Source organism: Pagrus pagrus (assembly GCF_965226575.1).
Source record: "Pagrus pagrus genome assembly, chromosome: 8".
Taxonomy (NCBI): Eukaryota; Metazoa; Chordata; class Actinopteri; order Spariformes; family Sparidae; genus Pagrus; species Pagrus pagrus.
Window position 1 is genome coordinate 23,873,280 of NC_140192.1, and position 26,856 is coordinate 23,900,135.

Consider the following 26,856-nt stretch of genomic DNA (forward strand, 5'->3'; position numbering starts at 1 on the left):
TAAAAACAACTACACATCAATACAAAAGTGAGCAAAATATATTTATTTATTTGCAAAACAAATAATGAATGAAGAGATGTATAAAGGAAGGAACTGAATACACATCATGGTCAAGTTACAATTCCTGCTCAAAGTCTCTGTGGAATAAAGCTGCAACGATCTGTTAATTAATCAGTAAGTCGATCGAAAGAAAATTAATTGCCAACTATGTAAATTATAGATTCATCTTTAAAGTAATTTTTCAAGCAGAAATGTACAAAAAAAATTGCTTTCTTTTGTCATGTATGATGGTAAATAAAGAGTCTTTCACTGTTGGTTGGACAAAAGAAGCAATTTCAAGACATCATTTTGGGCAATTTTGACATTTTTTGTTTGGAGATAGTGATGAGATCTGGCATATAAGTAAAAGTCTCAGAGTTTGAGTTTAGGACATTTAAAAAAAAAAAAAAAAAGACTCCAAGATTATCCATCTCTAAAGCTGTTATAGTATAAATATCATTAAGAGATGCAGAACCAGGCATCAATGGTTTCTGATTGTCAGAGAGTAACAATCCAGGCTTGAATATGAGTCCAGCTCATTAAAAGACAAACACCTTAAAGTTAGCCATCATTACAACCATAAATAATATCAAAGAGAGTCATTGAGCCACTTGTCAATAGCTTTCTCATTGGCTAATGGGTCTTTCTGCCAATCCACATGCCACCTGAGGTTAGCAATGACCTGGCTGTAGTTTCTCCCCAAACTGTTGCGCCACGCTGTAAAAGCTTTTTTGTTGTAGAGGTGGACAGCTGTAGAGACTTTTGGATAATCTACAATGCTGCGCAAAAGCTTGTCCAGATGCGCCCGCACATCTTGGAATTTGGGAGCTACATTATGAAGTTCTTCCTTGTCCAGTGTTAAGTCTGCAAAACAGAAAGAGTACCAACAATCAAACACAGCCACAGTTTTATGACTGTTTGTATCTTCTTGAAAGCATATGAAAACTCACCGAAAAGCTGTGGGGGGACACTCAGGCCATCTGCATAGGCAATATATTTCCACCGGCCACTTCTGAGCATGTATGTAGAGGCATTGACATTACAACCATGATATTCACTCAGAACCCAGTTTGGATGTTGCTTCTTGGAAAAAGCGCTGGCCTTGGTTAGCAAAGGAAGAAGCGAGTGGCCGCTGAGAGTACCCACTGGTGTAATACCAGCAATGTCTGCAAAATATAAAAGTGTGTTACATCACTTTGAAAAATATTAAATCAACATCTACCATTGCTTTTATTCTTCAAATGATTTACAATCTACAACAGACATTTTATTCCTCTGTTTTCTGTCTTCTTCCTTACCCAGCACAGTGGGATAGAGATCCACCAAAGACACAAGCTGCTTGACCTGCGGGCCAGACCTCAGCCCAGGTCCCATGATCAGCAGGGGAACATGGGAACTGCCTTCAAACATTGACATCTTGTAGAACTGCCGGTGCTCCATGGCCAGCTCTCCGTGGTCGGCCGTAAAGATCACAACAGTGTTGTTGAGCAGGCCAGTCTCTCTCAGAGCTGAAATCACCTGGCCTGTTGAGACAGTGTTGGAGACACAGAGCAAGCTTTGAGCTGCTTCTGGATGTTTTCTTCATTCAGTCAAAGACATTATTCAAACAGCAGTGAAAGGATGACATTGGGTAATACTTCATATTAACATTCTTGTATTAGGTGTTAGTTAATAGGTAATGTGGCCCTTATAAGTGCCTTATTACCTACTAACTAACACCTATTACAAGACATTAATATATCAAATGCTTGTCAACGTATTGTTAAGTATATAACCTTTAATAATAACTTCATGAACACATTTATTGTTAAATTATAAAACATTTAAAGGCACTCATAAGAAACTTGTTAACGTTGCTAAAACATTCATATAAGCTTTATTAGTTCCCTATAATTGTTTATAACAGCATTACAAACACTTTGTACAACACATTTATTGAATTTAATTAACTTCCCTTTCATGTGATTGATAAACTGTTTTTGTTGCTTTATTAAGTTACTTTATTATGTGTTTATTTGAAGTTAATTATACACTTATTAACAGTAAACTATGCTTTTACTAGCTTTAAAAAGCATTTACTTTTTTGGTTTCAGCCTGTACTTATTGAGGGCCTTTTTACTGAAGTAATTCAAGTGAAGGTAGCGAAATGTTCTAACAGATAGCACTAAATCAACAGTAGTACTGCTAAAGAAACTCTGTGTTTAAAATCCATCACTGTAATGCTACGCCTCGTTTTATAGCCAGTGGTACACTGGCTGTCACAAAATGTCTCTCTCTAAGACTACTTTACGTCAGTACTTAGAATTTTTTGTCCATATTGGGATGTGGTAACAATGCTTACTCATGTTTTTCTTTCCAACAGTGCATGTTTGGATCTGTGAGCCTGAGCAAACAATCTGCTCCTTGGAGGTTTGGTCTGCTTCATTATCTTGGCAGCAGAGTTTGATTTGAATCCGAGCCATCTTTGTGTCTCCAAAAGACCAGGGTTACTCTCAAAGACAGCTGTCAAACCCAGTACCTCCTGCTTGTTCAGACTGTTCCTCAGTGAATTACTGCTGTCAACTCACCCAGCATGGCATCAGCTTCAGCACACATGGCATAATAGAAGGCCCTTATGCTTCTGACTTCCTCCTCAGTGAAAACACCGCTGCAGTTTTTGGTGAAGGTGGAGTAGTAGTCAGCAGGGTGCATGGAAGCCAGAGGCAGCCATTTAGGAACAGTGATGAGCTCAGAAGACACCTGTGTTTGTAAAAAAGGAACTTAAAATTTTAGAGTGATTTATATATAAACATACTGCAATCCCATGCTGCAATGATGGGACAAAAACATTCAAGAAATGCACAAAGACAAAGCATGCCTTTCCCAGCCAGTATGGTGAGGTAAGGAAGGTGGATCCTCCTGCTGTGGGCCCCATGGATTCAGTTTTATAGGGGTGAGGTAAGTTGAGGCCAACATAAAGAGCAAAGGGCTGGTGTGAGGGTGCAGCTCTCTGGTGGATCCACTGTGTAGCCTTGTCTACGTTTTCCCAGTCTTTTCTCATGATCCTCATTGTTGACATGTTCCCAACAAGTTGCGCAACAGGTCTGGGCTCCTGGCGCAGGAGGAACTGAACATCTCGTGTCCAGGCCTCAACTCGATTACTGCAGGAGTGACACATGCAAAGATTTACAAGAAGCAGGCAGAGGCGCAGATAATGGGAAGTGGAACAAAACATGTGAGGACAAGCATCAAAACAAATGATTCATGTTGATCTGGAAAATAGCTGCCCACATACAGAGTACATTGTGGCCTATTTATCATGCTGCGTGCATGTGTTATATTGATCTTAGTTTGGTGAATAGGAATAATTAAAGATCAATTAAGATGTTTTATTTGAAACACCTTTTTATTTATTTATGTCTCTTATCCGAGATACAGGCACAATTTTACAGCCACTCTTATCCACAGTGCTGACAGTGTCTGCCTACCTGACAGAGTGACTCCCTGAGGTGAAGTCCAGCTTGCCCATCATCTTGGTAAGATAACCATTGGCCTCCAGCAAATCCATCCATGTTGTCGCATTAGCATCGAGGCACTTGTAGTTGTTCCATGACTGAGTGTGGTGAACAAACTGACCGCTCCACATTGCTGAGAACAAAGATTACGCCGATGAAATACATTTATTATAACACTAGTATGACCAACTTAATCACCGCAGTGTCTTTACAGTTGGAGTTGAAAGGGTAACTTACCTGCTCTTGAAGGGCAGCAGATGGGCGAGTTAGTGTAGGCGTTGAGGAATGTTGTACCAAGCTCCCTGAGGTAGTTTACATAAGGGAGCTGCACAACTCTGCTGCCAGGGTCAAAGGTCAATCGCCCACCCTGTAGAAAAAAGAAAACTGACATTTTAGTTGCAAAATCACAGAAATGAACAGTCAAACAGATAAAATATGACAAAAATAAGCATCTCCATATGTTTAAATCTATTATTTTGTGCTTTAAAGGTATAACCACAAACTATTTTTGTTTACACAACTTAAGCACGGTACTTTAACTTAACTCATACTTACAAATGCATCACTCATCACCATCACAATGTTGGGCCTGGTTGCATTTTGGCACAAACTCTGACCATAAATCTGAAACAGGAGAATCAAAGCCAAGGCTTTCATATTGATGACAGCGCTGCACCGCCTTCAAATTGGGTGATTTGTTGTCTTCAAAAGAAGGGATTTGTCTGGACAGAGAGACATTCAAACAGTGTTCCTCTCTGACTGCGAGCGATGGTTATTTTCCCGTTTGAGGAACTCACATGTACATCCCGGTTACGCTTTCAAAATAAGAGTTTGTCGTAATGAAGTAGTCCAGCTGTGCTGATTGATGTGAAGTGGAAAAGACAGATAACTTATTAACATGAAGAGTTATTTATATACTCATCACAACTGCCACCAATCATTACAAAAATCACCTCGAAAAATGATCTAGAAATGAGGATGAATACGTTTTTAAGCATGTGATTACAAAGTGGGACCTCTAGAGGGCAGCATCCATCTTTTATCAAAACATCAATAATGCAGTTAAGCTGAGCTGACACTGTCACGATCACAGCTGGACTATGTGTGTGAGAAACCTAATACTTAGTTAGATTAATAACTTGTGAAATCAAACTTTAAATCATGTGACTGCAACTGATGCACTTTTAAGATTATTTGAGGTAGCAAGGAATATGATTCTTTATTATTTGGTTTAAATGATGGATCTTAATCAAACGCCCAATTTAAGTTGGGTACCACCATGGTGAGGATGTTTTATCGCCTTATTACTGGATTGATGTAGCACCTTGTGAATAATCACAGAGAACTCGAATGAAAAGTGTTGTTTCGCAGTTGTGAATTGTTTGTTGAAAGCGTTCAACAGGTGACACTGCAGCTCATTGTAGAAGCCTTGATGGCCGCCAGGTGGCGTTTCAAACATCAGCGTTGTTGTTGTGTAAACGTGAGTTCAGCACAATGAGAGATCCCAACCCCCCATTATATACATGCATGGATATTATACAAAACAACATATGTGGGAGATGAATGTATGGGGAAGCGTTTCTGGGGAGTCTGCTCACACTCTTCCCTCTAGAGTCGTAATATAAGGCCTACATAGTACACATCAATCCAAGTGCTGCAGGCATCATGCAACATTCAGCTTGTTTTCTGCTGATTGCACATGGATGTGGAGGTTCAAGTGAGCCTCTGTATCGATTATATCAGAGCTGAAGGGGCAGACACTTGAGACATATCCCTGGACATGAGGCTGAAGCTGTATAAGAGAACAGTGAGGTGATTGGATATATTCACATAGTATGAAGAGTGGATGTGTTTTTTATTGTTCGATCAGCAAAGATGTTTCCTTATATGAAAGTCAGGAAATTTTAAATACATATAAAATATATAACAATATATTAATAACCTGTTAAATCTCGCCTGTTCAACTACTGTGAACATTTTCTTTGTGCAGTCTTTCAGCTGTTTGACCAAACTTGTCATCTGGCTCTCCGCCACACTTCGCTCTGCCTTGTTCCAGAAGGCGGAAGGAGGGGGCAGTGGAGCCCTTGCGCATGCGCCCAAGGTTGTTTTTCACACAGCCCGTCGCTTAAAGTGAGCTGAGCTACGGGGGTTTCCTTGTCTTTGACTGGAGACCAACTCGCAGAGAGGCGGATGATAACAGCATCCTTTGCTGTTAGTCAGCCATCACACATCTCAATGAACTGCTCGCAAAGAAGCCACTGATCGTGCCTCCTGCTTCGTGCAGGGCAGAGATACTGATCAGTGTCTACAAACTGCATCTCTTTTTCATATGAGATTATTTTTTCACAGACTCTTTTTGTATTTCAAGGTCTCTGTAGCCTATCTCTTTCCACCATGGTGCTAGGAAAGGTAAAGAGCTTCACAGTAAGCTACGACTGTCTCAATGACAGCAACGTTCCCGTTTTCTCCAGCGGGGACTGCGTCTCAGGGAGGGTGGTCATCGAAGTCACGGGAGAAATCCGCGTGAAATCTCTCAAGATCCACGCAAAAGGATTTGCAAAAGTTCGTTGGACTGAATCGAGAAATGCTGGATCCAACACTGCCTACACGCAAAACTACACAGAAGAAGTGGAATATCTAAATCACAAAGATATCTTGATTGGACACGAGAGAGGTAAGAGAGTTTTTATTTGGTGGTTTTTAGCAGAAGTTTTAGAGAAACTGACTGTGAGATGCTCTTTGTGCTGGTTGGGGATGAGGCTCACTGGAGGATGCTGTTGTCAGGAACACAGATAACGATGGAGAAAACACACACATGATAGGAATTGATCACTGTAATTGTGTAGCCTCTTTTTGTGGTGGTTGTTGGTACAAATGTTTTCTGTGACATTGGCTGGATTCAGCTCCATCGTTGGTCGCTCGTGTCAAAGTGTCAGAATGAATGACAGCAGCTCAGACAAGTGTTTTTCAGGATATTTGAAGTGGAAAACGACAATTATTCTCCATTTTTGAGACACGGGTCGATAGACGAACACCTTGCGATGGTGTGTCCGAGGCTTTGACACACATTTTCAGTCGAGAAAAGCATCATAATGGCTGTTTCTTTGTAGCTTCTCTTAAGTTTCCACCCATTGTTCAAAGCGGTTCAATCCTGTTCAGAAAACTGGAGCTGGGGAGGGCGGGGCGACGCGCATGGCCCCTCCCTCGGCCGCGCGTCATTGGCTGAGGTGCTCATGTGTGGCCAATGACATCACCGTCATGCAGAGACTGACAGAGGATTCTGCAACTTTTTAATTAAGACACCTGCAATGTAGAAAGAGTCGATCAAGCACCTGTAGGTCCATTTTCCTGATTTATTGGGAGTTGCTGCTTTATTTCCGTGTAACACATCATATTTTGCACGAGTCTTCTGTCACGTAACGTCGAGTTTGGCTTCATTGTCAGCTGTTTTGTGCTCGAGACATGTCAAAACACACACGGTGCCGATTTATCCGCAGACTGGTCGGTATTTCGGCGTCTTTTCTCAGCTTTTCGTGCGTCCGCAACACCTTTTCGTAGTTTCTGGTGGGCGTGTGACGCCAGCTGTCATTTTGAAGGCAAACTGTTCAGCAAAACTGGGTTTAAATGGAGAGACGGGTCGTTGCAAACACGAACTGCATTCCTACTTCATTACAAGCTCTTTTATAAAAACAGATCCAGTGATGGTGAGGTGGATTTAAGCGGTGGTGAGCTGCAGGTGTGTGCGTGTGCGTGTGCGGGGGGAGCAGGCAGGCTGGCGGTAGTAGCGCCCGCTGCGGTGTCGCACAGTGAATGCGTAATGAGAGCAGAGCGGCTGTGGGAAGCTGCTCGCACCGGTTTCGGCCGGTCTCCTCCTGCTGGAGTCTGCCGTTTGACTGACAGCTCCGCACTTGTTTACCACACGGCTGCTGCTGCTGCTGCTGCTGCGAGGGGGAGGGAGTGCTGAGCTGGCAGAAGCACACCCGGCCTGTCCATACAGCTCTTCATAAACGCACTCTTGATGTTTTGATGAAAAAAATATTATTGTATATTTTTTTATAAATAAAAAATAAAACATTTTACGCGCAGCTTGACGATCTAAAAGCGTCCCCTCCTCCCTCTGAAAAACAAGAGAGCATTTTTTTTAAATTAAATCCAGAGATCAAAACAAATTAGTCCTTGTTAGTGAGACAGATTTACCCACCGAATAGGCTTTATTGTTGCCCCATGTAACCCAGGGTTTTCCCCATCATAGCATATGTGTTGCCATCACTAACGGCAGCTCTTTGTCCACAGAGCACAATCTTGCACGCTCAGTTTCTACCACCTCAATCAACTTAGATGCTGCTTTTCTCTCAATACACTAATTTATCACAGACAGATATGATAGTAAAATCCCTTTATTCTCTTTTGTCTCCCCCACCCTGTGTTTTTTGGTATGACTTTCAGATGCCTTCGTAGAGCATTTTTCCCAGGTATGGTATACATGTGTTTGGAATCTTGTCCTCCTTGTTTTTCAGACGATGACAACTCCGAGGAAGGACTCACCACTATCCATTCAGGAAGACATGAGTATGCATTCAGCCTCGAGCTTCCACAGACGTAAGATGAAACTCATCATTACCGTCATTATTTAGTTATAGCATCAGTGAGCTTGTGACAGTTAAAATAACCCCTTTCTCTTCTTTTCCCCTTCTTTCCTCTTTCCTGTAGACCTCTGGCTACCTCCTTTGAAGGGAAGCACGGCAGTGTGCGCTATTGGGTAAAGGCAGAACTCCACAGGCCCTGGCTCCTGCCCATGAAGACCAAGAAGGAATTTACAGTCTTTGAGCACATTGACATCAACACTCCATTATTGCTGGTGAGTCTTTTTGAAGCAGCCCTGGGAGTCTTTCACCATCGATTGAGTGTCTAAGTGAAAATGTAGTCCAGTTTTGACTGATAACCACACGGATAGCGGGGACAGAGTAGCATATACATCATTATTGACCCATTTTTTATTTGGCTGTGATGTGGAATATGAAGATAATTTGCTAATGCATCTGTTTTCTTTTTCTTCAGTCACCACAGGCCGGCACGAAAGACAAGACGCTTTGCTGTTGGTTCTGCACCTCAGGTCCTATTTCCCTAAGTGCCAAAATTGAAAGGAAGGGATACACCCCAGGTGAGAATAAGTTAATGATTAATAATGCATTTGATAATCTTATTAGTCATCCATTAACCAGATAAGTTCATGAAAGTATCACACTCTGCAGATCGCTGCTCATCACGTCATTACACCCTGAATTAATAAGATGATTACAGTTGACTGAGACAAAAATAAACTCTAATTCACCTCTCCTTTACCCTCTTGAACTCTGCAGGAGAGTCAATCCAGATCTTTGCAGAGATCGAGAACTGCTCATCCCGCATGGTGGTGCCAAAGGCAGCCATCTACCAGACCCAGACCTTCTATGCCAAAGGAAAGACGAAGGAGGTCAAGCAGCTGGTGGCCAACCTTCGGGGAGAGTCTCTGTCCTCGGGCAAAACTGAGACCTGGAGCGGCAAGATGCTGAAGATCCCACCTGTGTCACCCTCCATCCTGGACTGCAGCATCATCAGAGTGGAGTACTCCCTCATGGTGAGTACACTTACTTTTTCTTAACTGCCCCTTCTTTTTGATTAACACATGGCCCCTGTCTAGTCATCACCTGCATTGACACATTGATAAGCTGTTCTGCCTTCTTGTACTCACTGTTACTCGGCACCGTTATCCGTACAGAATCAATAATTCCTAGTAAGCTAGTAACTCTCCAGGTAAAGACCCGGCTGACTCAGCTCCCACTGCCAAATCTTGGCCTTGGATTGCACCAGGTGTTATCTCCACATGCTGCTAAGAGCATTAGCCCAGAATATCTTTAGTAACACCTGCCTTGAGGGTGCTTATGACCTCTTTACCTTGCGAACAGACAGCCACCAGTCGAGGGCTCTACCTTGCATAAGCACTCAACCTCAAGACATCGACCCACATATTGTTGAATGACTGCACAACCCATTTAGCCCTGACTCGCATACTTTAAAAAGCTGTCTCATTTCATGCTGAATGCTCAGCGCCAGAGCCCGTTATTTACTACACGGCAGCACATTTATTACACCGTCAGAATGACTTGCATATAATAACCTCCTCCTCATGTCTGTGCTCAGGTATACGTGGACATCCCTGGGGCGATAAACCTGTCCTTGAACCTGCCCCTGGTCATCGGAACCATCCCTCTCCACCCCTTCGGCTCCCGTACCTCCAGCGTCAGCAGCCAGTGCAGCATGAGCTGGCTGGGCATGGGTCTGCCTGAGAGGCCTGAAGGTAGGTTGGATCTCAAGGTCACGATTCAGATTTGTTACTGTAGTCTGAGAATAATTCCCTTGAATGCTAACATGTGGCTTGCTCTTCCTATGCAGCTCCTCCAAGCTATGCAGAAATTGTAACAGAAGAGCAGAGGCAGAGCAGTCTGGATGTTCCAGCAGCCCGTGAGGAGCTGGACGGACCTCTCTTCGCCTACATCCACGAGTTCCGCTTCCAGCCTCCTCCTCTGTACTCTGAGGTAAGCACCAAATGAAACGGAGCAAAGCATTTGTCCATTTATTTTTCTATTACAAGACTGAATTAAATTAGACCTGCGTTTCATTAAATAAACCCTCTTTTTCTGTTCTCCTCTCCACTCCAGATCGATCCTAACCCAGATCATGCCAGCCGTACAGAGGAGCGCCGGCTCGATGCCTGTCCATCACGCTGAAGGGTGCTCCTGAAATTCCCCTGAGCGACTCGGGGAGCTCAAAGAAAACCTGCCTGCAAGGCTCAGCTTTGTTTATTTTTCTCCAACAACAGCGTTCACACAACGCTGTTGACATCAAGAGAAAAGTATCCAACCAACCAACCGACAAAGACTTGGACAAATACCCACAGTTGAGTTGGGTTGGACAAATCTGTTCCTGCCTTCCCTCAGCGAGAGAAACAGGAGTCACTAGTTTGGGGTTGGATATGTACAGACGAACACATATTCAGTCTGTATGAAAAACCCCACTGGTAGCGAGAGCCCTGCTGATAGTGACTGACAGTGACGAGGAAGAATCAGCAGGGCTCAGCCTGCCAAGCTCCTCTTTAACCCCTGATTCTTCTGTACTCATGGCACATAAGGACATGGCTCCTCACACAAAGGGCAGGACTAATCATGTCCAGACTTCAGCAGAATCACCTAAAGATAAACGGGATGAAGAGAGAAAAATAACAACAACAACAACAACAACGTTCTAACCACCATAGTCTGTATGAATGAAAGCATTCAGCGGCAGCGGTCAACTATAGAGCAAAGACTAGGTCCTCCTGCCTCATTTGGAATTTTGTTTTGCACATTTTATTCTTTACTTGAGTTGTGTGGCTCCGTTTAATGAGAATTGAAAAAAAAAAAAAATCACTAATAGTTTGGTTTCAGCCTTGTAACGCACCAGACTAAGAATATGAGACTGCAGGCTTAACTTAAAGACTTTCATCTGCATAACTTTTGAGCAGCGCTGAGAACAGGATTTGATTTTGGAAAAAAAAAGACTGAAAAGGACGAGAACAATGCACTGAATTTGTTTAAGCTGTTTAAGAACTTTCTTTTTTCTCCTTTATGACATTTCCTCAGTGACTTACAACAACTAGACTGGACTTTTACTACAACTGCAGCACACTATCTCCATCTGGAAGCTCTTGATGATGTTGCCTCCTCAGCTTGGATCCAAGTGTGGCTTCCCTCCGCTTTTTAGTTTAGTTCTGTTTTTCTGTTTTTGTATTTAGCTCCAATCATAGAATAGCTTTTAGCCTTTTTTGTGTTGAGGTTGCTCTGGATTTGGACTAGGAGGGTTGCAGACCTGCATTTGCCACTCAAATTGTAGCTGAAGAGAAAACGTGTGAGTCCGTGTGTGAACGCTGTGTGTTTGTGTGAAACAGAGAGGGTGGTACAATGTGGAGGGACTCGCCTCACCCTAATTGCCTGCAGCTCCTCTACTCCTAATCTCAGGGCAAGCCAGGCTTGCATAACTGCCCCCAAAAAAGCACTGTCTCAGGTGGTCTTCTCACTTGCCAAACGGTTGGAAAAAAGAGAAAAAAAAAATGTTTTAGGTTTTGTTTTAAATCGCACTGTTGAAATTAATGAAGATTTTTATTTTTTATTTTTTAAACTACCAAAATGACAGAATAGACCTGCAGAGAAGCAAGGCAGCTTTCTGAGATGAATCACATTCCCTTTTTGTCCTGCTGCACTTGCCCAGATCATCCAACAAGCAGTTTGATTTTACCAGACCAGTGAAGCCAGAATGCTAGCTATAAAAAAAAAAATCACTGCTTCTGTGTTAAAGGAGCAAACCCAGCACAAACCAAAAGCTGGGGACGTTGCTAAACTTCTGTTGAGACTGGTCAGAACAAGTAGTAGTAGGTTGACATGAGTAATACATTGGTTTTCTAACTCATTCAACGCAAAAGACCAGCTGCAACAGAGGTTTGTCATAGTCAAGAGAAAAAAGCAGCACTTTTTTGATAAGAAAATAAGAAAAAAAAAAAAAGCATTCAATGGTGAAGGTCTGGAGAAAAACCATCTGGTACTAACCACGTTAACAAGGATTTTTCATTAAAGCAGTGTTGTGTAGGACATTAATGCATTATTTGACGTTTTTTTAAGATTAGTGACTTTTTTCTAAGTTTACATTTTAAATGTAGCTGACACCAGTTTGTATGTGTGTGTGTGTGCGTGTTTGTGTGTGTGTGTGCGCACGCTCTTATCGAGATCCAGCTGCAACTAAACTAAATATACGGCTTCTGACAGTGATCGACAAAGTGCAGATTATTAAAGTGATCTTATCTTAGTGGCCTTGACACAGAAAAGACCTGATCATGATTCTTCATCTTCCGGCGTCTACGTTAAACTCTTGTTCTCCTTTTTGTTATGTTCGTACACATCTGTGTGTTGTAGACCTTTCCATGTTTATTCAAAAAGGACAAAAAGGGAAGAGAAAAAAAAAAGTCCTTAAGAAGCAAGTGTTTTAAAAAAAAAAAAAGGCATCCTGGACAGGTCTCTCGACTGTGTTATTTTTCTGAAGCTGATGGCGGTTGACTGATTTTTATTTTATTTTTTTCATGTATTTCTGGGCATTGGTTTAGTTTGCTTCCTAGTTTTTAAAGCAACCTTTCTGAGTTAGTCTCCCTGACCACTCTGATCCCCCTCAGGCCTGGGGGTGGCAGCTGTTGATCAGCACCCTTCCCCCCCCTCTGAGAAACATTTAGATAACAGCAGACAAACTGCTTCTTCCACAGTTAACTCATCTTCTTTCCTGTTCTATTTGTTTGCAGTTTGTTTGGATATTATCCTAGGGAAACTGAATCAAGCTACACGGTTATGAATAAGCTTACATATTTGTTTCAGGTTGGTCAATTCCATAGTCCATTTGCTTGGGCCTCAGAGAAGTCCAGTGTCAAAACTAAGCTAAACTCCTGCCCTAATAAAAGGCAGGAACTGAAATGTTCAGAGATAAAGAACCTGGGAGACGGTATCTGAAACATTTTAGAAACAAAGTGCAATATCACTCACTGAATTTTCTTCATTCTCCATTTGTATGTTACTATCTTTTTTTGTCTGTTTATCATGACGATGTATAGATATTCTATGAATATACTATGTTCTGAATGATTTAACCTTTTGTCTAGTTCTTCCTTTTGATTTGAATAAACGTTTTGTTCTAAATTACAATGGACTGTGATTTGAATTTTTATGCAAGACTGAACACAAGTTTATTACAATAATAATCTTAAATAACTTCAGCCTTTCCTTTGTCTGAGCACTGATTTTTGACAGAATTACGACAAAACCTCCCTTTTAACTGAACTGCAAACAGAGTTAGAATGAAGCTGCAGATGATTAATCATTACCAGCTGCTTTTCACTGATAGAAAACTCTTTTATTTGGGTCAGGACAGCTTCAGATTAGAAGCATGCGGGGTGCCACTGTGCTGGACACAGATTATCCTCTAATAACTAGTACAACACTGCCCCTGGAGGTGGTTTCATGTACTGTGCCTCCTCTTGTTTGCAGAAAGTTACATGATAGTAAAGCCCAAAGACTTTCATAGAATAAGCCATTCTTTAATCCAAAAATAGTAATAAAATTAATTACACTTTTATTCAAATTTTAAGTATTTTTGAGGCATTTGCCAGAGAGTCAACAGAAATATCTTGTTATTGTCCCCAAAATGATACAATAATGACCCCTAGACCTCAGGATTTACTCCTCTTTTCAGTCTGTTTGTACATGTCCACACTGGTCTCTAGTGACCAGAGTTTCCAGAGGTTAAATTGGGATTCCTCAGAAGAGAGAAAAAAGCCGCACTTTTTTTCCTCTGCTTAAGTGCCACTTATGTGAATTATGGGACTGCTTCAGGTCTGAGTGATTCAGAGTGCCAAGTAATTTACTCAGAGTCTCCTTAACTTATATTACAGGCTCATTTTCTTTTATTGAAGTTCATGTCCCTCAAATCAGATGGTTTTGAATTTGCAGAGCAGATCTTTTAATACTGACCAGGCCGGGTCTGTTCAGGTCACACGAATAAGGACCCGAATGCTGACGAATGGTGAAACAAAAAGCAAGATTTAATGGAAAAACAGACAGAAGGAAAATCCAAGAACCAAGGGAATAAAAGCATTCAAAAACGAAATCAAGTATAATACACAATACAATACATTTACACAACAAACCATGATGGGGTTAGCTGTTGAAGTCATGGTGAAGTAAAGTTATTGTCGTAAGAAGCATGAGCGAGTCTCAGCACCCCTCTCTAGGAAAGTCTCAGTGAAACCTTATACTGGTTGAGGGCCACAGGCCGAGTTAACGACAGTCACAGGTCGACATACAGATAAACACGTGATTTATTGATCCCTACTGAATGGTGGAGGACATAGAACAAGACTTCAATGTCATTCCTCATACACTGTTCAAGCATTAAATCATTACCTTTTGTTGACTTTAAGCTCTTTTCTTCACTAAAGTCTTATTCGCGCAAATGTTTTAACAATTACCTAACACATATTACCGATCCCTGAGCGATTTTGTAGTCTTTTATAGCTTTATTTGTGTCAGGCTAATGTTTAACTTGCATAGGTTGCAGCTCTCTATCTATATATATGGCTGCTCTCAGTCTGTCCACACATGACCTATTTATAACGTCCAAAAGTCTGTTTTGTAAGCAGCCAATCGATTTTACTCGCAGTGTATCGACCTTTGCATTACATCAAACCCAGTTTCATGCAAATTGATTTTGTTGTAAAGTACGAGCGTGAGCTTTAGATGGTCGGTCTGGAATGAAATGCACAGGATGACTTCTGAAAAGCATGAACGTCATTGCCATTGCAAAACTGAACCCGGCTGGGTTTTTTTTAATTTAAATGTCATGTAAAGAAATGACAAACCCCTTCTCAACTTTGAACTGAAGCTGATGTGTTAAATACAAAATGACAGCTCATCAACTCTGCTGGGAATTCTTGCACATTATCAGTTTGAACCAGCATCAGTGATGACTCAGCAGCCCCGTCAGCTTTGACCAAGCACTTCAGTCCCCTCCTCCCCTCAGCCCCCTTTGACTTTTGTGGTCCCAGGCCTTTGTGGGTGTCTGACCCCTGTGGATTGTAAAAAAAAAAAAAAAAAAAAAAAGGAGGAGGGGATTATTGAGGGAGAGCATAGATTGGGGCGACGTGCATGCATGTGTGTGCGGTGGGAGCGTTGATTAGCAAGTGCTGACGCTACACAGGCCTCAGCTGTTTCCTCTCACCAGCTAATCCCACTACCCAGAAGCCCCTGTGATCCAGAGGTTCTCAGTAGCTTGCTGTGACCAGGCACGTTCAGCATGGACGGGGAGGCTTGGACTGAGGCCCCCGTACGTCTGCTTGCCAGTGCCACATCATCACTGTGACATAATACAAAAACACACACACACACACACACACACACATCTCTGCACTGAGGCATGGAGCACGGCATCGATGTGAGCCCACGCATTCCTCGAAACAATGGAACAACCATTATTGTGAAAGGTCTGAAAATGTTATACAGGAACGGATTCACAGTGAAGGATATGACTTAATAAACTTGACTGCTGTTTAATTAAAGCCAGCAAAGTGTAATATCCTGTCGTGCATGTCATCTTAGAGGAATACAAATATTTATTCTCCTGGCATCATAAAATCACCCTGAAAATAACGACACACACAAACCACTTCACGCTTGATGAACATCTGTTGAAAACAACATGTAAATGATTTAAAGTCACATCCAGTTCATCCAGAGGTTAGCTGTTTAGTTATCATTAACACACACGCTTCTGTGTTTTTGTCACAGCTTTGTGTCACACATTAATTCTTCATAACTTATTTGCCGAATGAAGCAACAGAAAAAGTTCCACAAGAAAAGTCACCACTTTCCAGCAGTCCTGGGACACGCGTCATATCCCTCCAAGAATCTAATCCGATCCATTTATCCACATTTCTGAAGTTGTTTTTGTGGTTATTCTAAACCAAAAAACAATTTTATGTGTGAGCCCATGTAACCAATCAGTGCAATTCTTCTTTTTCTTCGTACAAAATCATTTAATTGCTCTGTTTTTTTCCTTCTTGTCCAGAAGCCACAGACCAGATTGTAACCTGCTAGATAAGCTGCAGCACTCTGTTGACCAGTGTTCAACTGGCTGAGCATAGTAGGTCATAGGTCATTCAGTCTCACCACACAAACTCATCTGCACATTAATCACGTCTTAAGCTTAGAACATTTGAGACAGTATCACGATTTATGCCCTATGTATTTTTGGTTAAAGTTTAAAGGTCCAGACAGATTGCAATCATTGAATTACCCCTTGTTGTGAATTCCCACAGTACGGAGACCATGTGAATTATATTGCATATGATTTCCCTCAGTTATGTACAGCATGTGACAGTCTGTAATTACGTTAGAAGAAGGAGAACATTTTATTAATCTCCGATTAGGGAAATTCACTTTTTTCACTCTATACACAAAATCAACACTCACCTCCCGTTCACTTCCACTCTCAGCATGTGAAGGGGTGCATAGGGTGGCGAAGCAAATCTGCATCTTTGCGCAGAGTTCAACTTTGGTGAACTTTGACCGGTGAAGTCGTGGCCAAAACCGATAGCAAAGAAGTGTGTGTGGGTGACCCCTCACACTGACTGCAAACCAGCAAACTGAGTTCCATGTGCCTCACATCCTGCACTGCCTAGATTCAGCACTGCAGGCAATTTTAATTTTCTTGCATTCAGGTATGTGTAACCGTGACCTTAATGTGTGGAGAGATGTGAGGCACCACGAGCAGTTGGGATTATGGTGCCTTGCTCAAGTGCACCTCGGTAATGCCCAGGGGGCGAATCGGCATCTCTCCAGCTACCAGTCCATACTCCGCAAGTCAAGTCTGTTCACTACTGCCCCCCATGTTACTGCCTTGCAGCGGAGTAAAGAAGTTGAACCACGCATGGTGACCTTGTGCTCTCTGATAGGATCCCTGTAGCGGACAATACACATTATCAAGCTACCTTCTGAATACAGGCTTAAAGCCCAACAAAGGCCTTCCATGTGAAAGGCCCTCTGCAAAGCCAGTGTTTGGTTTATCCATTCTGGGCTACTGTAGAAACATGGTGCTGCAACATGTGTGACTCTGTAGCAAATCTGTTCCCTCTGTCACTATAAAGGGCTTATTCTAAGGTAATGTAAACACAGTGATTCTTAGTTTCAGGTGATTGCACTGATGAAAACATATTTCTAAAAATGATATTCCATTTCTGCCAAAAGATCCCATTAAATTCGACACACTGGACCTTTGAGCACCGGAGTTTTTGAGTTTTCATCAAGTCTGCATCACACTTGTGTAAGTTGCATATTGGATCAGGACTGGCTGCCAGATGACTTGTGGTGTTCCATTAGAGACAGAATCAGGAATGACACTGAATGACTTTTTAGAGTTTAGTTATTACAACCTGTAGAAAAGGAACACAGTCATTAGACATCAGGTTTTTCATTAGCCCTCACTAACATACACTCAAACACACACACACACACACACACACACACACACACAGCAGCAGCAGCAGCAGCACTGCAGCCAGCTCTCCATCTGTTTGGAGTACAGACTCGCTCTGTTTTTCTCATCGGGCACAAAGAAAGGAACAGGGATAGAGCTACAGATAGACTGAATGGAGGCGGAGGAGGGGAGCAAGTTTTTTCTTTTTTTCCTCAAGGGCTTTTTCTTCATGATCTCTCTCTCGGCAGCTGGATCATTCCAGTTTGAAGCACTTCTGCTTGAGGAGGCTGACAGCAGAGGCTGCTGCTTTTTCATCGCAGAAAGCCCGACTGTTTTTCGACCTTGCCAGGAACAAGTTGTTTACCGTCACTGAATGCACCACTATGGTCAGCTGGAAGAGAGAAAAACTTACCGTGACACAAAGCAGGACCTCTCTGTAATTGCATATTAGCAGAGAGAGGGAAGGTCAGGATGAACCTTTTGTCGCTCATCAACATGTGTGCAATGACGTTTGACTGCAATAACATCTTATATGAACGTTGATACAGTGCGTGCATGTCAGCAGCAGCTGCTGCACATAAACAGTACATGTCACTTGTTGGTTTTTAGACTGCTTGAATCTAAGTTAGTCCCTCCATGAAAGACAGATGTCAGATTCCTCTTCTAATCTCAGCTTCAAGTCTCCTGAGTCTGTCCTCACGTCACTCCGATGTGCCATCGTGTACAAAGATGTCATTTGTTAAAGAAAGAGGAGAAAAACGGCTGTGGCTAGCAGTTGCAGCAGCCTCTAGACATGGACGAAGTATCTATGATGATGGTGCTAATTAAAAATCCTTTTAAATATCCTCATGGGCTGTTGTGTCCCTCCAGGTTTAGTATGGACAGGAACCTGATAGCCGGAGTGACACTGCTATGTTCCCATGCCAGGACTCCCATCCCCGCCATACCAAAGTCCCAGCATGGCCAGCATTCCACCTACAACCATCCTTCACACACGCACGCACACACACACACACACACACACACACACACACACACACACATACACACACACACACACACACACACACACACACACACACACACACACACACACACAAACACACACAAGCACTTTGCACTCCACTGGCATGTTTGCAACTCTTTACGCAGCACAAGTTCGGGACCTTGTTGTTGCTACAGTCTCGTTACTACCACTTTTTGCAATGGCAAAAATAGACGTAGCTAAAGGAACGGGTCAGGTTCAAGGTACAGGAGATAATATTAGGTGTCATTTTAATTGCCCAAAGAGACAAACTGTATGTACTAAACTGGGCCATCTTAATCTCCAAATGCACTTGTGAGACACAAGATGAGAGTAGATCCGAGCCCTCGAGTGGCAGTTGTAACTGAGCAGCGGAGAATGACGTCAGTCGATTTTTGTTATTCAGGCTGCAGAGGGATTAGAAAGCCTACAGCTATACGGTTGCAGTCGCAGGATGTCCGCCATGCTCACACTCCCTGACAGAGAAGGTAAACAGAACACTTTGTCAAGCCTAATTATAATACTCAAGGTCCTGTCAGAGCCAGGCCACAGGGAAAAAGTCACATGGAATTCATTTTTTTCTGTTTTTATGACATCCACATTGTTTTCTTTCACTCCTAAAAGTTTCCATCTTAAGTCCCGTCTCATCACCAGATGCTTTGCAGAGGCCAAAGCTGCTTCGATGGCCCAGGCAACGCTACATGGGATGACAATTCTTATCATAACCATGTCAGGAAGACTGATAGCACCGAGCACTCTGCATGACAGCGACTCAAGGAGAGAAACAAAGTCAGTCATCAGTCAAATGTACCGCACAACGTGAAGTGAAGCGGTGTACCGTGCAACTCAGATTACTGCATTTCCTCACCACTGCGAGCAATGCTTAGTGCTCTGCTCTATTCTGAGAGCTCGAGGGGAGGAATGGGAGATATCTTCCCCAGTAACACTATGTTATGTCACTGAGAATTTGGCTCCAGAGCAGAGAGTGGGTGAAATTCTGTTGCAGACCTAAAAAAAGACGCTTAAATTCCGCCTAATGAACTGCAAAGATGTTGCAGTTAATACCTTGTTAAGTGGTGGCACGATCTGATATCGCTGTGTTGGTGTCGTTCCAGGAAAATCAAAATTAATGCTGCTCCAGGACCATCGTTGCAAGTGACCAGTCATGTTTTTGTAATGTCATAGCAGAGCAACTCGGGGTAAAAGACTGAAAAAAAGGGAAACACGTATCAACGGGGGAACAGACTTTGACACACCAGCTCTCTCCATCAATGAATGCCCGTCCTTTCACTCTTGTTTTACCTCGGTTCCTATCAACCTCCCTCTTCCTCCCCCATCGGCGGGGCTCTTTTTCTTTTTCTCCACAGTTATTCCAGTTGTTACCTGGGGATAGAAAACCTAGTACAACAATGGCTCTTCCTGTTTTAGTTGCACAATGGCAGACGCGCTTGCTCTGTGCCGCATTTCGTAAAATCCAGCCCTGTGGCAGGCTGAATAGCATAGTGAAGGCGAGGTTTATAGGGAACCAGTCTATACGTCATTACACTGTGCAATCAGTATTTACTTCATACTGATGAGTTAAAGCAAAAAGGCCATCTATTGCCAGTTTAAGTGGTGAATTGATTATATGTCTGCATTAATTGCTGTCTTAATGACCTTTTTGAAATTAAGACCCCTTGTGATTAAGTTACTTCAAAGTGCTTTTCCATAGGTCTATTTGCAGCATATAGAATATAATATCTGAGGGTAAGTGACTAAATCAAGCATGATTATGCAAGGTGAAACTTGATGTGCTTTTCATGAAACTCCTTCCCAAAAGTCCTTGGTCACCTTATGTTCTGTTTCAAGGGGATGAGAGGCCGTGCTGAGGAATGCTGTTTCACCGCTTGTCTTATTTTACCCTGCTGGTCCCCTGTGGAAGTCGCTCAGTTTCCTTTTTTAGCCACGGCTGACTCATAGCATAGCTGCAGACCCCCCCCCCCCCCCCCCTTCAGCTCCCTCTCAAAGTCCCTGCTCAGCTTTAACTCTCCCTCTCCGTCCCTGCTCAGATTCTCCTGAGTCACAGGGAGCAAGAGACACCCCCTCTCCTCACCCTTCCTTCCCCACCTCCCCTCCTCTGTGTGTCCCGCTCCTGAAAAACAACAGGTGCAGCGGGGCCTGCGGAGGGCGGGCTGTCTGATGCGAAGCGTGTCCAAGCCTTCCGAGTCACTTCTCACCGTTATTTCACCCCTCGGCCTCCAAACATCCAATCTGTCTCCCGCTCACCCATCCCTCACCCAATCTCCCTAAACCCTTTCACCCTGTCTGCCCATCCCTCCACCTCTATCCCTGCGCTTGCTTCACCCCTGCCACTGTTCCGCTCCTCTAATCTCAAACTCCTGCCACTTTCCTCCCTGCTGGATGCAAATTCTCTGCAGGAAAAATTCTACATCGTCCTCTGCAGTCCCCATTGAGCTTATCTCGAGAATGACCTTCTGTTTGTGAAATACTTTTTTCCTTTCAGTTCATACTAAATGTCTGCCCCTCATACCTTTCTCTATTGCTGAAACAGTGCATGTGTACACTTACTTCCCTGTCTGGTGATGCAGATGCTTCTGCAGCAGTCATGCTGCTTGTTGCGCCACATCCCCAAACTTCGACAACAGACGTCTCTCCTGTGGGTCAAAAATGTTCACTGCCTATGATGCCTGTGTGGTTTCTAGGCCATCAGGCCTGTTGTACAGGTTCCAGAGCTCAGATCATCTTTCATCTCTAACCCAGATCCCCCTGTTGACCACCCACAAGGTGATAGCCCACTGACTCCTAAAATAGCACGGGTGTCTTAAACACAGTAATATGGGGCGAGTTGCACAATACAGCATCCAAGGGGAAAGTAAGCAAGTCCAAAGGGGTTTTGTTGCTGGTGTCTGTGTTCAAACCGGTTCCATTTTTCTGTGTTAAATTTGCTGAGTAAATGTTCCCAAGGATGTATGTTGACGGGCTCGAGGCACTCTGCTCCACTTGCTATTTTTAGGTTTATACTTGTGTGAAGCCTTTTGATCTGCTGTTGCAATGTCGAGACATAAACCCTCTTTACGGTGTGGAGAACTCATAAAAACAACTCTTTGGCCCAGCTCAAAATAGGAGTGGGACTCTCGCTGTTGATTAGTCTATATATGAGCTGACATTAAAATCAACCCTGCAGCGGCGTGATTGTGAAGAGCTGAGATGAGTGATGATGTTTTCTGTTTTCCATTTGATAAATGGATAAGCAACCAGTTGTTCCACTTTGTTGTTTTGTTACGGATGAAAGATTTGAAATGAGAAAATACCAGTGAAGTGTTTCCAGAAGCGACTCATCTAACAGCATTTCTGTTCGGAGGTTTGACGGCCTTCCAGACGACATCTTTTGCAATAATCAAGTTGCTATGTTTGGCTAAGTAATGCTGTTTGAAAGGCTTCAGCTATTAATGGAGCACAATATCGACACTCAATACTCAACCGATCCAACATCTGATCATCTCAGGTGTAGCGTGGCCCACTGCTAAGACCACTTAAATTTCTTCTCTTGAATGTCTTGCCCGGTATCTCGGGACTTCAGCTCATGTTCCTGAGTTTCCATCCGTGCGTCTGGTCTGGTCTGGACTGGACCGGTGGGCATTTCCCCAAGCCTGAACTCGCTCCCTGGGCTAGACGGACATGTAAACAACACTGCCAGTCAATCCAGCTGGTGTCGGTAAGGCTGAATCCAGCAGAACGGATAGGAATAACCAGGTGGTTAAATGACAACCGAGGACACAGACCAACATCGTTACGAACCTGGGTTGTGTGTCCAAATTGTCCCCTAGCAACACTCTCGGTTGTGTCTAAATGACAATTTGCTGAAAGCCACCGAAGTTATTAATCATAACAAAGTGGGAGCTGCTGAAAGAGTTGATGGGATTTCAGTTGGCTCTGTGACAACAGCAAGCAAAACAGAGCAGGGTTACACAACCCAGGACGAGCTACAATTATTCATCTTTTTCCAGTTTTTGCAGTTGCACAAAAACACTCTTACATATTCTCCCTCTGTATTGCTTTTCTGTTTTCTGCGACTGTATATCGGTGGCAGTCAGATAGCAAGAATTTAACGTTTCGACAAAACTTGCGCCTCACTCTTTGGAGATGACGTAAGAAGATTAGGAGTGAGGCTGGGTCTCCTGTCGGGTCTGTGAGTTTTGGCAAACGCTGCTGAGCAGTGAGACAGAAGGATGTGAGAGGAGGCGATGTTTAGTTAGGGAGAGGCTTAAATACTTTATGGAACTTTCTGAGACTTATCACAGGTCAACTCACCCACATTCGTATTTCCTGTTTTTTCATAAGCTGGTGATGATGTGGGCTGTTTCTTAGCTTTTCTGGAAAACTATTCAATTATTGATTCTGTTTGTTCTCCTTCTCTTTGTTGTAATGTCTGTTGTAGATTATTTTATTTTTCAGTTTCTGTCTCTCCTCTCCTCTCCTCTCCTCTCCTCTCCTCTCTGATGAATCACCACTGAGTCATGAGGGTCCTGTCCTGGGTTGTGGCTAACTGTTTCAGCTGACAGGGATCAGCCAATAGGAAAAAGGGGATGGACCACACCCTTACTAGATCCACCCTCGCTGGTACTCCAACATCTGACTGCACACACGTGGTATGATTCTGAAAAGTGTCTGCCTTTACTTTCAAGGAAGCAGCCTCCTTTCCTCTGCAGTCTACTTCCTGATGTATTTAAAAACAGCATATTTCAGTCACTTTATCTTGTTTTTTTGTTGTTAGTTTCGTTTTTTGTTCTCTTATCATCTCTAGTGTGTGAAGTCATACCTATAGGTATCACATTCCTCAAAACAGGCTGGTTTTGCTTCTCTACCCGCCTCTTTCCAACAAGAGTCACTTTAGGACAAGGGCAGCCCGGTCCGGTCTGCTCCAGTTCTCTGACTCATTTTAATCATTTGGAGCGGCAGCCAGAAAAAAGGGAGACTAAAAGGCTACTCTCATTTCATCTAACTGAGTCAGTTTTTGGCAGCCGCTCTCTTTTCCCTCCAAATAAGCAAAGCTGCAGCAGCGGGTGCTGCAAAGGGCTCCGTTTATCGTCACTGCGAGCTGAGCAGACAGAGAGGAATGTGTGACACATATCAGTGCAATCGTCCTCTGACCAGTTCGCCCTCTGCTCACCATGTGCTCGGCTGCTTCCTGCTCCTCTCACAGTGAACTGGAGTTCAATAATGCACTAAAAAACCTGCTCTGAATGTTTTTTAAATTACATAAATGCAGTTTGAATGTGAATTCTGGTATTTTAAAGCCTGGTCCGTATTTTGACATATTTTACATATAACCTGGGTCCTATTTTTTTTAATAGTACATATTTAAGAATTCCCAACTCGTCAAATAGTGGCGCTTTGGGATGGCGGCCAACTTGACCTGTAATCCCAAACCGTCAGTATTTGACGAGTTGGGAATTGAACTCAAAAATCTACTTTCTTACAAAGTGGACTTTTAAAGTGTAAGATCCTTTTTTTCGTAACCAGAAACACAAGTCTGCTCTGAAATCTTGTTTCTTGTTGGTAGTCCTTCAAGGTGTCCCTCAAGACTCCTCTCTCCAGACTCCAGTTCTGGTTAAGAAAAGGATCTTATTCTTGAACAAAAAGTCTTTCTCTGTAGGAATCGCTTTCCGAAATGTTGTCAGACACTAATAAGAATAGAATAGAATAATAACCTCAGCCTATCAGTGGCAAAAACAAGCATTTTCACATGACTCAACTTTGGAAGGATCACGTTGGAGGCTGCCGGCTGTGGCAATCTACTGGGTAATTCCCAAACTTTTGGTAGGTATAAAGCATGGACACACCAAAACATGCAAATACAAGGCTCAGGTTTAAAAAATACTGAAATTCCCCCTTAATACCAGATATCTGAAACAAAGACGTATGAAGATGTTGACGAAGGTTCTCAGACATCCATCATGGTAAATCTAGGTGCTGTATTGTAGTCAACTGGACTTGTTTCAGTTTCTTGAAGACGTTTCACCTCTCATCCAAGAGGCTTCTTCAGTTCTAACTAACTGGAGGGGAGTTCCAGGCTTTTAAACTCTGTGTGGGAGTGTCCTTACAGAGTCGTTAAGGACACGTGTGAGCTCTGAGTTTCAGAGTTATTAGGGCCACTTGTGGGTCATTTGTCAAACAGGCCTTCATGTGGGTTGCTAGGGCTAGGTGAGCCCAGGTGTGAATGGTTGTTAAGCTGTCTGGGGAGAGAACTCAGTACAGCTTTGTAGGTGGGTGATAAGTAATGTCTTAGGCCACCTCCTCTGTTCAACGACGGGTTTTACCGGTGTAAATTCCGATTGGAGGATGAGAAAAATGAGAGAGATGAGACTGCGTTCATGTCTCAGTTCAGGTTCATTATTGTGGTCGGTTAAAATGCTGAAACACCCACACAGCTGACTGTAATGCTGCCAATGCCAAACCCTGCATGTGCTTCCCTCTGTTGTTCTCCACGCCCGGCGATGTGTAACAACAGGTGTTCCACTGTAAACTATACCTGACCTGTGAAGCATGCAGCATATAAAAAGATCGCATTAACTCTAAATAAACACTTCCTGGTAAAGATCTTCAAAGTACAATCAACGGTGTTACATTGAGGTGTGAGAGAGAATGGCTTTCAGGTACGGGAGTACAATTTAAGATTAAGTTCGGCATCTCTGCTCGGGTGCTTTAGCCTGATGTTTAAACACACCGTCTTCAGTTCCTTGATGATCTCAGAGATGTGTCTGTGGGGGAGTCATGGGAATGGTGGAAAAGATATAATTCTTAAAAATTAAGTTCATATCAAAGTTTTTTCCTCCCTGATCACAGTAACTCCTTTGTTCCAGATTGGTCAGCCCCCCCAGGTCCTGCCCGGACTGCCTTGCATTTGACATTTCATTACGGACACACAACAATAACTGATATTGTTCCCTCATGCAGTCTGAGCCTGCTCGGGCCGGTTACTCTGCCTCATGTTCCTGTTGTGGCTGCTGCTGTTGTTGATGCTGAAGAACTACTGGATCAAACCAGCTGTGTCTGGCTGAACACACACAGAGCAACCAGTGTGAAATGATGACTTACCCTCTCTGATGTGTCACTTCCTTTACTTTGGAAAGGTCACACGTCTCTCCACCGAGGTCACCAGTGGTTTTCACTCCAGCAACTTTCTCCCCACGTCCTCCCATTTGTGCTCAGTTGTTGTCCTTTTCCAGGTGCCTGTAGATGTTAACGCAGCTGTTTATCTGTCAGCATGATAACCCACATTTCCACTTATTGTGCTTAGATTGTGGTATTTATAGAGTGCATCCTCACCACTGAGGTCAGAAAGTGCTCTATCTCTCCAGGCAAACATCATTTACTCATCTGAGTGCGAGGCAGTTCGTGCTGTTTAAACAGGACTGACACAACAGCCCACGGGCAGGATAAAATGTTGGCAGCTGACGTTTCTGCAAATCACTGTTACGTGACATAGGCCACAAACTATATTGACATTTCTACAATAAGTGTCACATCATGTTTATATTACATGCTCATGGCCTGGCTTTCATATGGGGAGGTGGAGGGGATGGAGCTGGAATTGAGCAAGAAGCCAGCCAAGCCAGTCACCACAGCTTGAGACTGCATTTCAACATTTGTAAGTGTGAAACCACTGTCCGAAAGACATTTTTCAAGTCATTGGATATTTTTGGCAGGAAGTTGAGACATCTCCGGCCGTGTTTGCGCCGACCAAAACAGGTACTTTTAAAGGAGACCTTTTGTGCTTTTTTCTTTCCTTCAATGTTTTTTATGTTTGAAAGATCGTGAAAGTGAAAAAGGTCAAAGTGCGCACCAACAGGAGCTCCCTTCTCCCACAGACAACGCTGCTCCTGAAACGCCTCGTCAGTAGTCTTGCCCTTAATTCTGTGACTTTGTGACATCACACTACATCAGGTAGTCATACATTTGCATGATTAATGCCTAGTGGCTTGTTTGGAATGTAAGAGTTGATTTAGCACATCTTCTCAGTGGTTTGTTAGAGGTGCTGGCTCAGGCATGTGTGAGCTGAGCAAAGAGAGGAGACTGGGTAGTCAGGAGGGGGGCCTTAAAGAGACAGGAGCTAAAACAGAGCGTTTCAGACAGAGGGGCAATACAGTGATGCAGCACTGGACAGAACTGATGTGTTTTTTGAGCATTAAAGCATGTAAACCTATTCTAGTAGTAACC

General features: G+C 43.1%; 2 protein-coding genes across 3 annotated transcripts; one reads left to right on the forward strand and one right to left on the reverse strand.

The window, feature by feature from the left end:
* Positions 1 to 39: 39 nt before the first annotated feature.
* On the reverse strand, positions 40 to 5,542 carry arsk (arylsulfatase family, member K). Of its 2 annotated transcripts, XM_084359095.1 has the most exons (9): positions 5,476 to 5,542; positions 4,089 to 4,157; positions 3,771 to 3,900; positions 3,507 to 3,666; positions 2,897 to 3,179; positions 2,607 to 2,778; positions 1,338 to 1,562; positions 990 to 1,205; positions 40 to 903 (listed from the first exon to the last, which is right to left on the reverse strand). In XM_084359095.1, the coding sequence occupies exons 2-9, from the start codon at positions 4,107 to 4,109 to the stop codon at positions 629 to 631; spliced, it is 1,482 nt and encodes a 493-aa protein (XP_084215221.1). In that variant the 5' UTR covers positions 4,110 to 4,157; positions 5,476 to 5,542; the 3' UTR covers positions 40 to 628. The 2 variants fall into 2 exon arrangements, with proteins under 2 accessions (XP_084215221.1, XP_084215220.1); XM_084359094.1 differs by lacking the exon at positions 5,476 to 5,542 and having other exon boundaries at positions 4,089 to 4,293.
* Positions 5,543 to 5,674: 132 nt separating this feature from the next.
* On the forward strand, positions 5,675 to 13,288 carry arrdc3a (arrestin domain containing 3a). Its single transcript, XM_084360329.1, has 8 exons — positions 5,675 to 6,207; positions 8,051 to 8,132; positions 8,244 to 8,391; positions 8,592 to 8,694; positions 8,894 to 9,150; positions 9,714 to 9,870; positions 9,966 to 10,108; positions 10,232 to 13,288. The coding sequence occupies exons 1-8, from the start codon at positions 5,928 to 5,930 to the stop codon at positions 10,298 to 10,300; spliced, it is 1,239 nt and encodes a 412-aa protein (XP_084216455.1). The 5' UTR covers positions 5,675 to 5,927; the 3' UTR covers positions 10,301 to 13,288.
* Positions 13,289 to 26,856: the final 13,568 nt, after the last annotated feature.

Bases quoted from the DNA above. Each gene is read 5' to 3' on its own strand.
- arrdc3a (XM_084360329.1), top strand. From the start codon at position 5,928: ATGGTGCTAGGAAAGGTAAAGAGCTTCACAGTAAGCTACGACTGTCTC. The intron at 9,151-9,713 runs GTGAGTACACTT...GTCTGTGCTCAG, and splicing joins GAGTGGAGTACTCCCTCATG to GTATACGTGGACATCCCTGG. The intron at 10,109-10,231 runs GTAAGCACCAAA...TCTCCACTCCAG, and splicing joins CTCCTCCTCTGTACTCTGAG to ATCGATCCTAACCCAGATCA.
- arsk (XM_084359094.1), bottom strand. From the start codon at position 4,190: ATGAAAGCCTTGGCTTTGATTCTCCTGTTTCAGATTTATGGTCAGAGT. The intron at 3,667-3,770 runs GTAAGTTACCCT...CTTTGTTCTCAG, and splicing joins CTGCTGCCCTTCAAGAGCAG to CAATGTGGAGCGGTCAGTTT. The intron at 1,563-2,606 runs GTGAGTTGACAG...CTGTCTCAACAG, and splicing joins TGAAGCTGATGCCATGCTGG to GCCAGGTGATTTCAGCTCTG.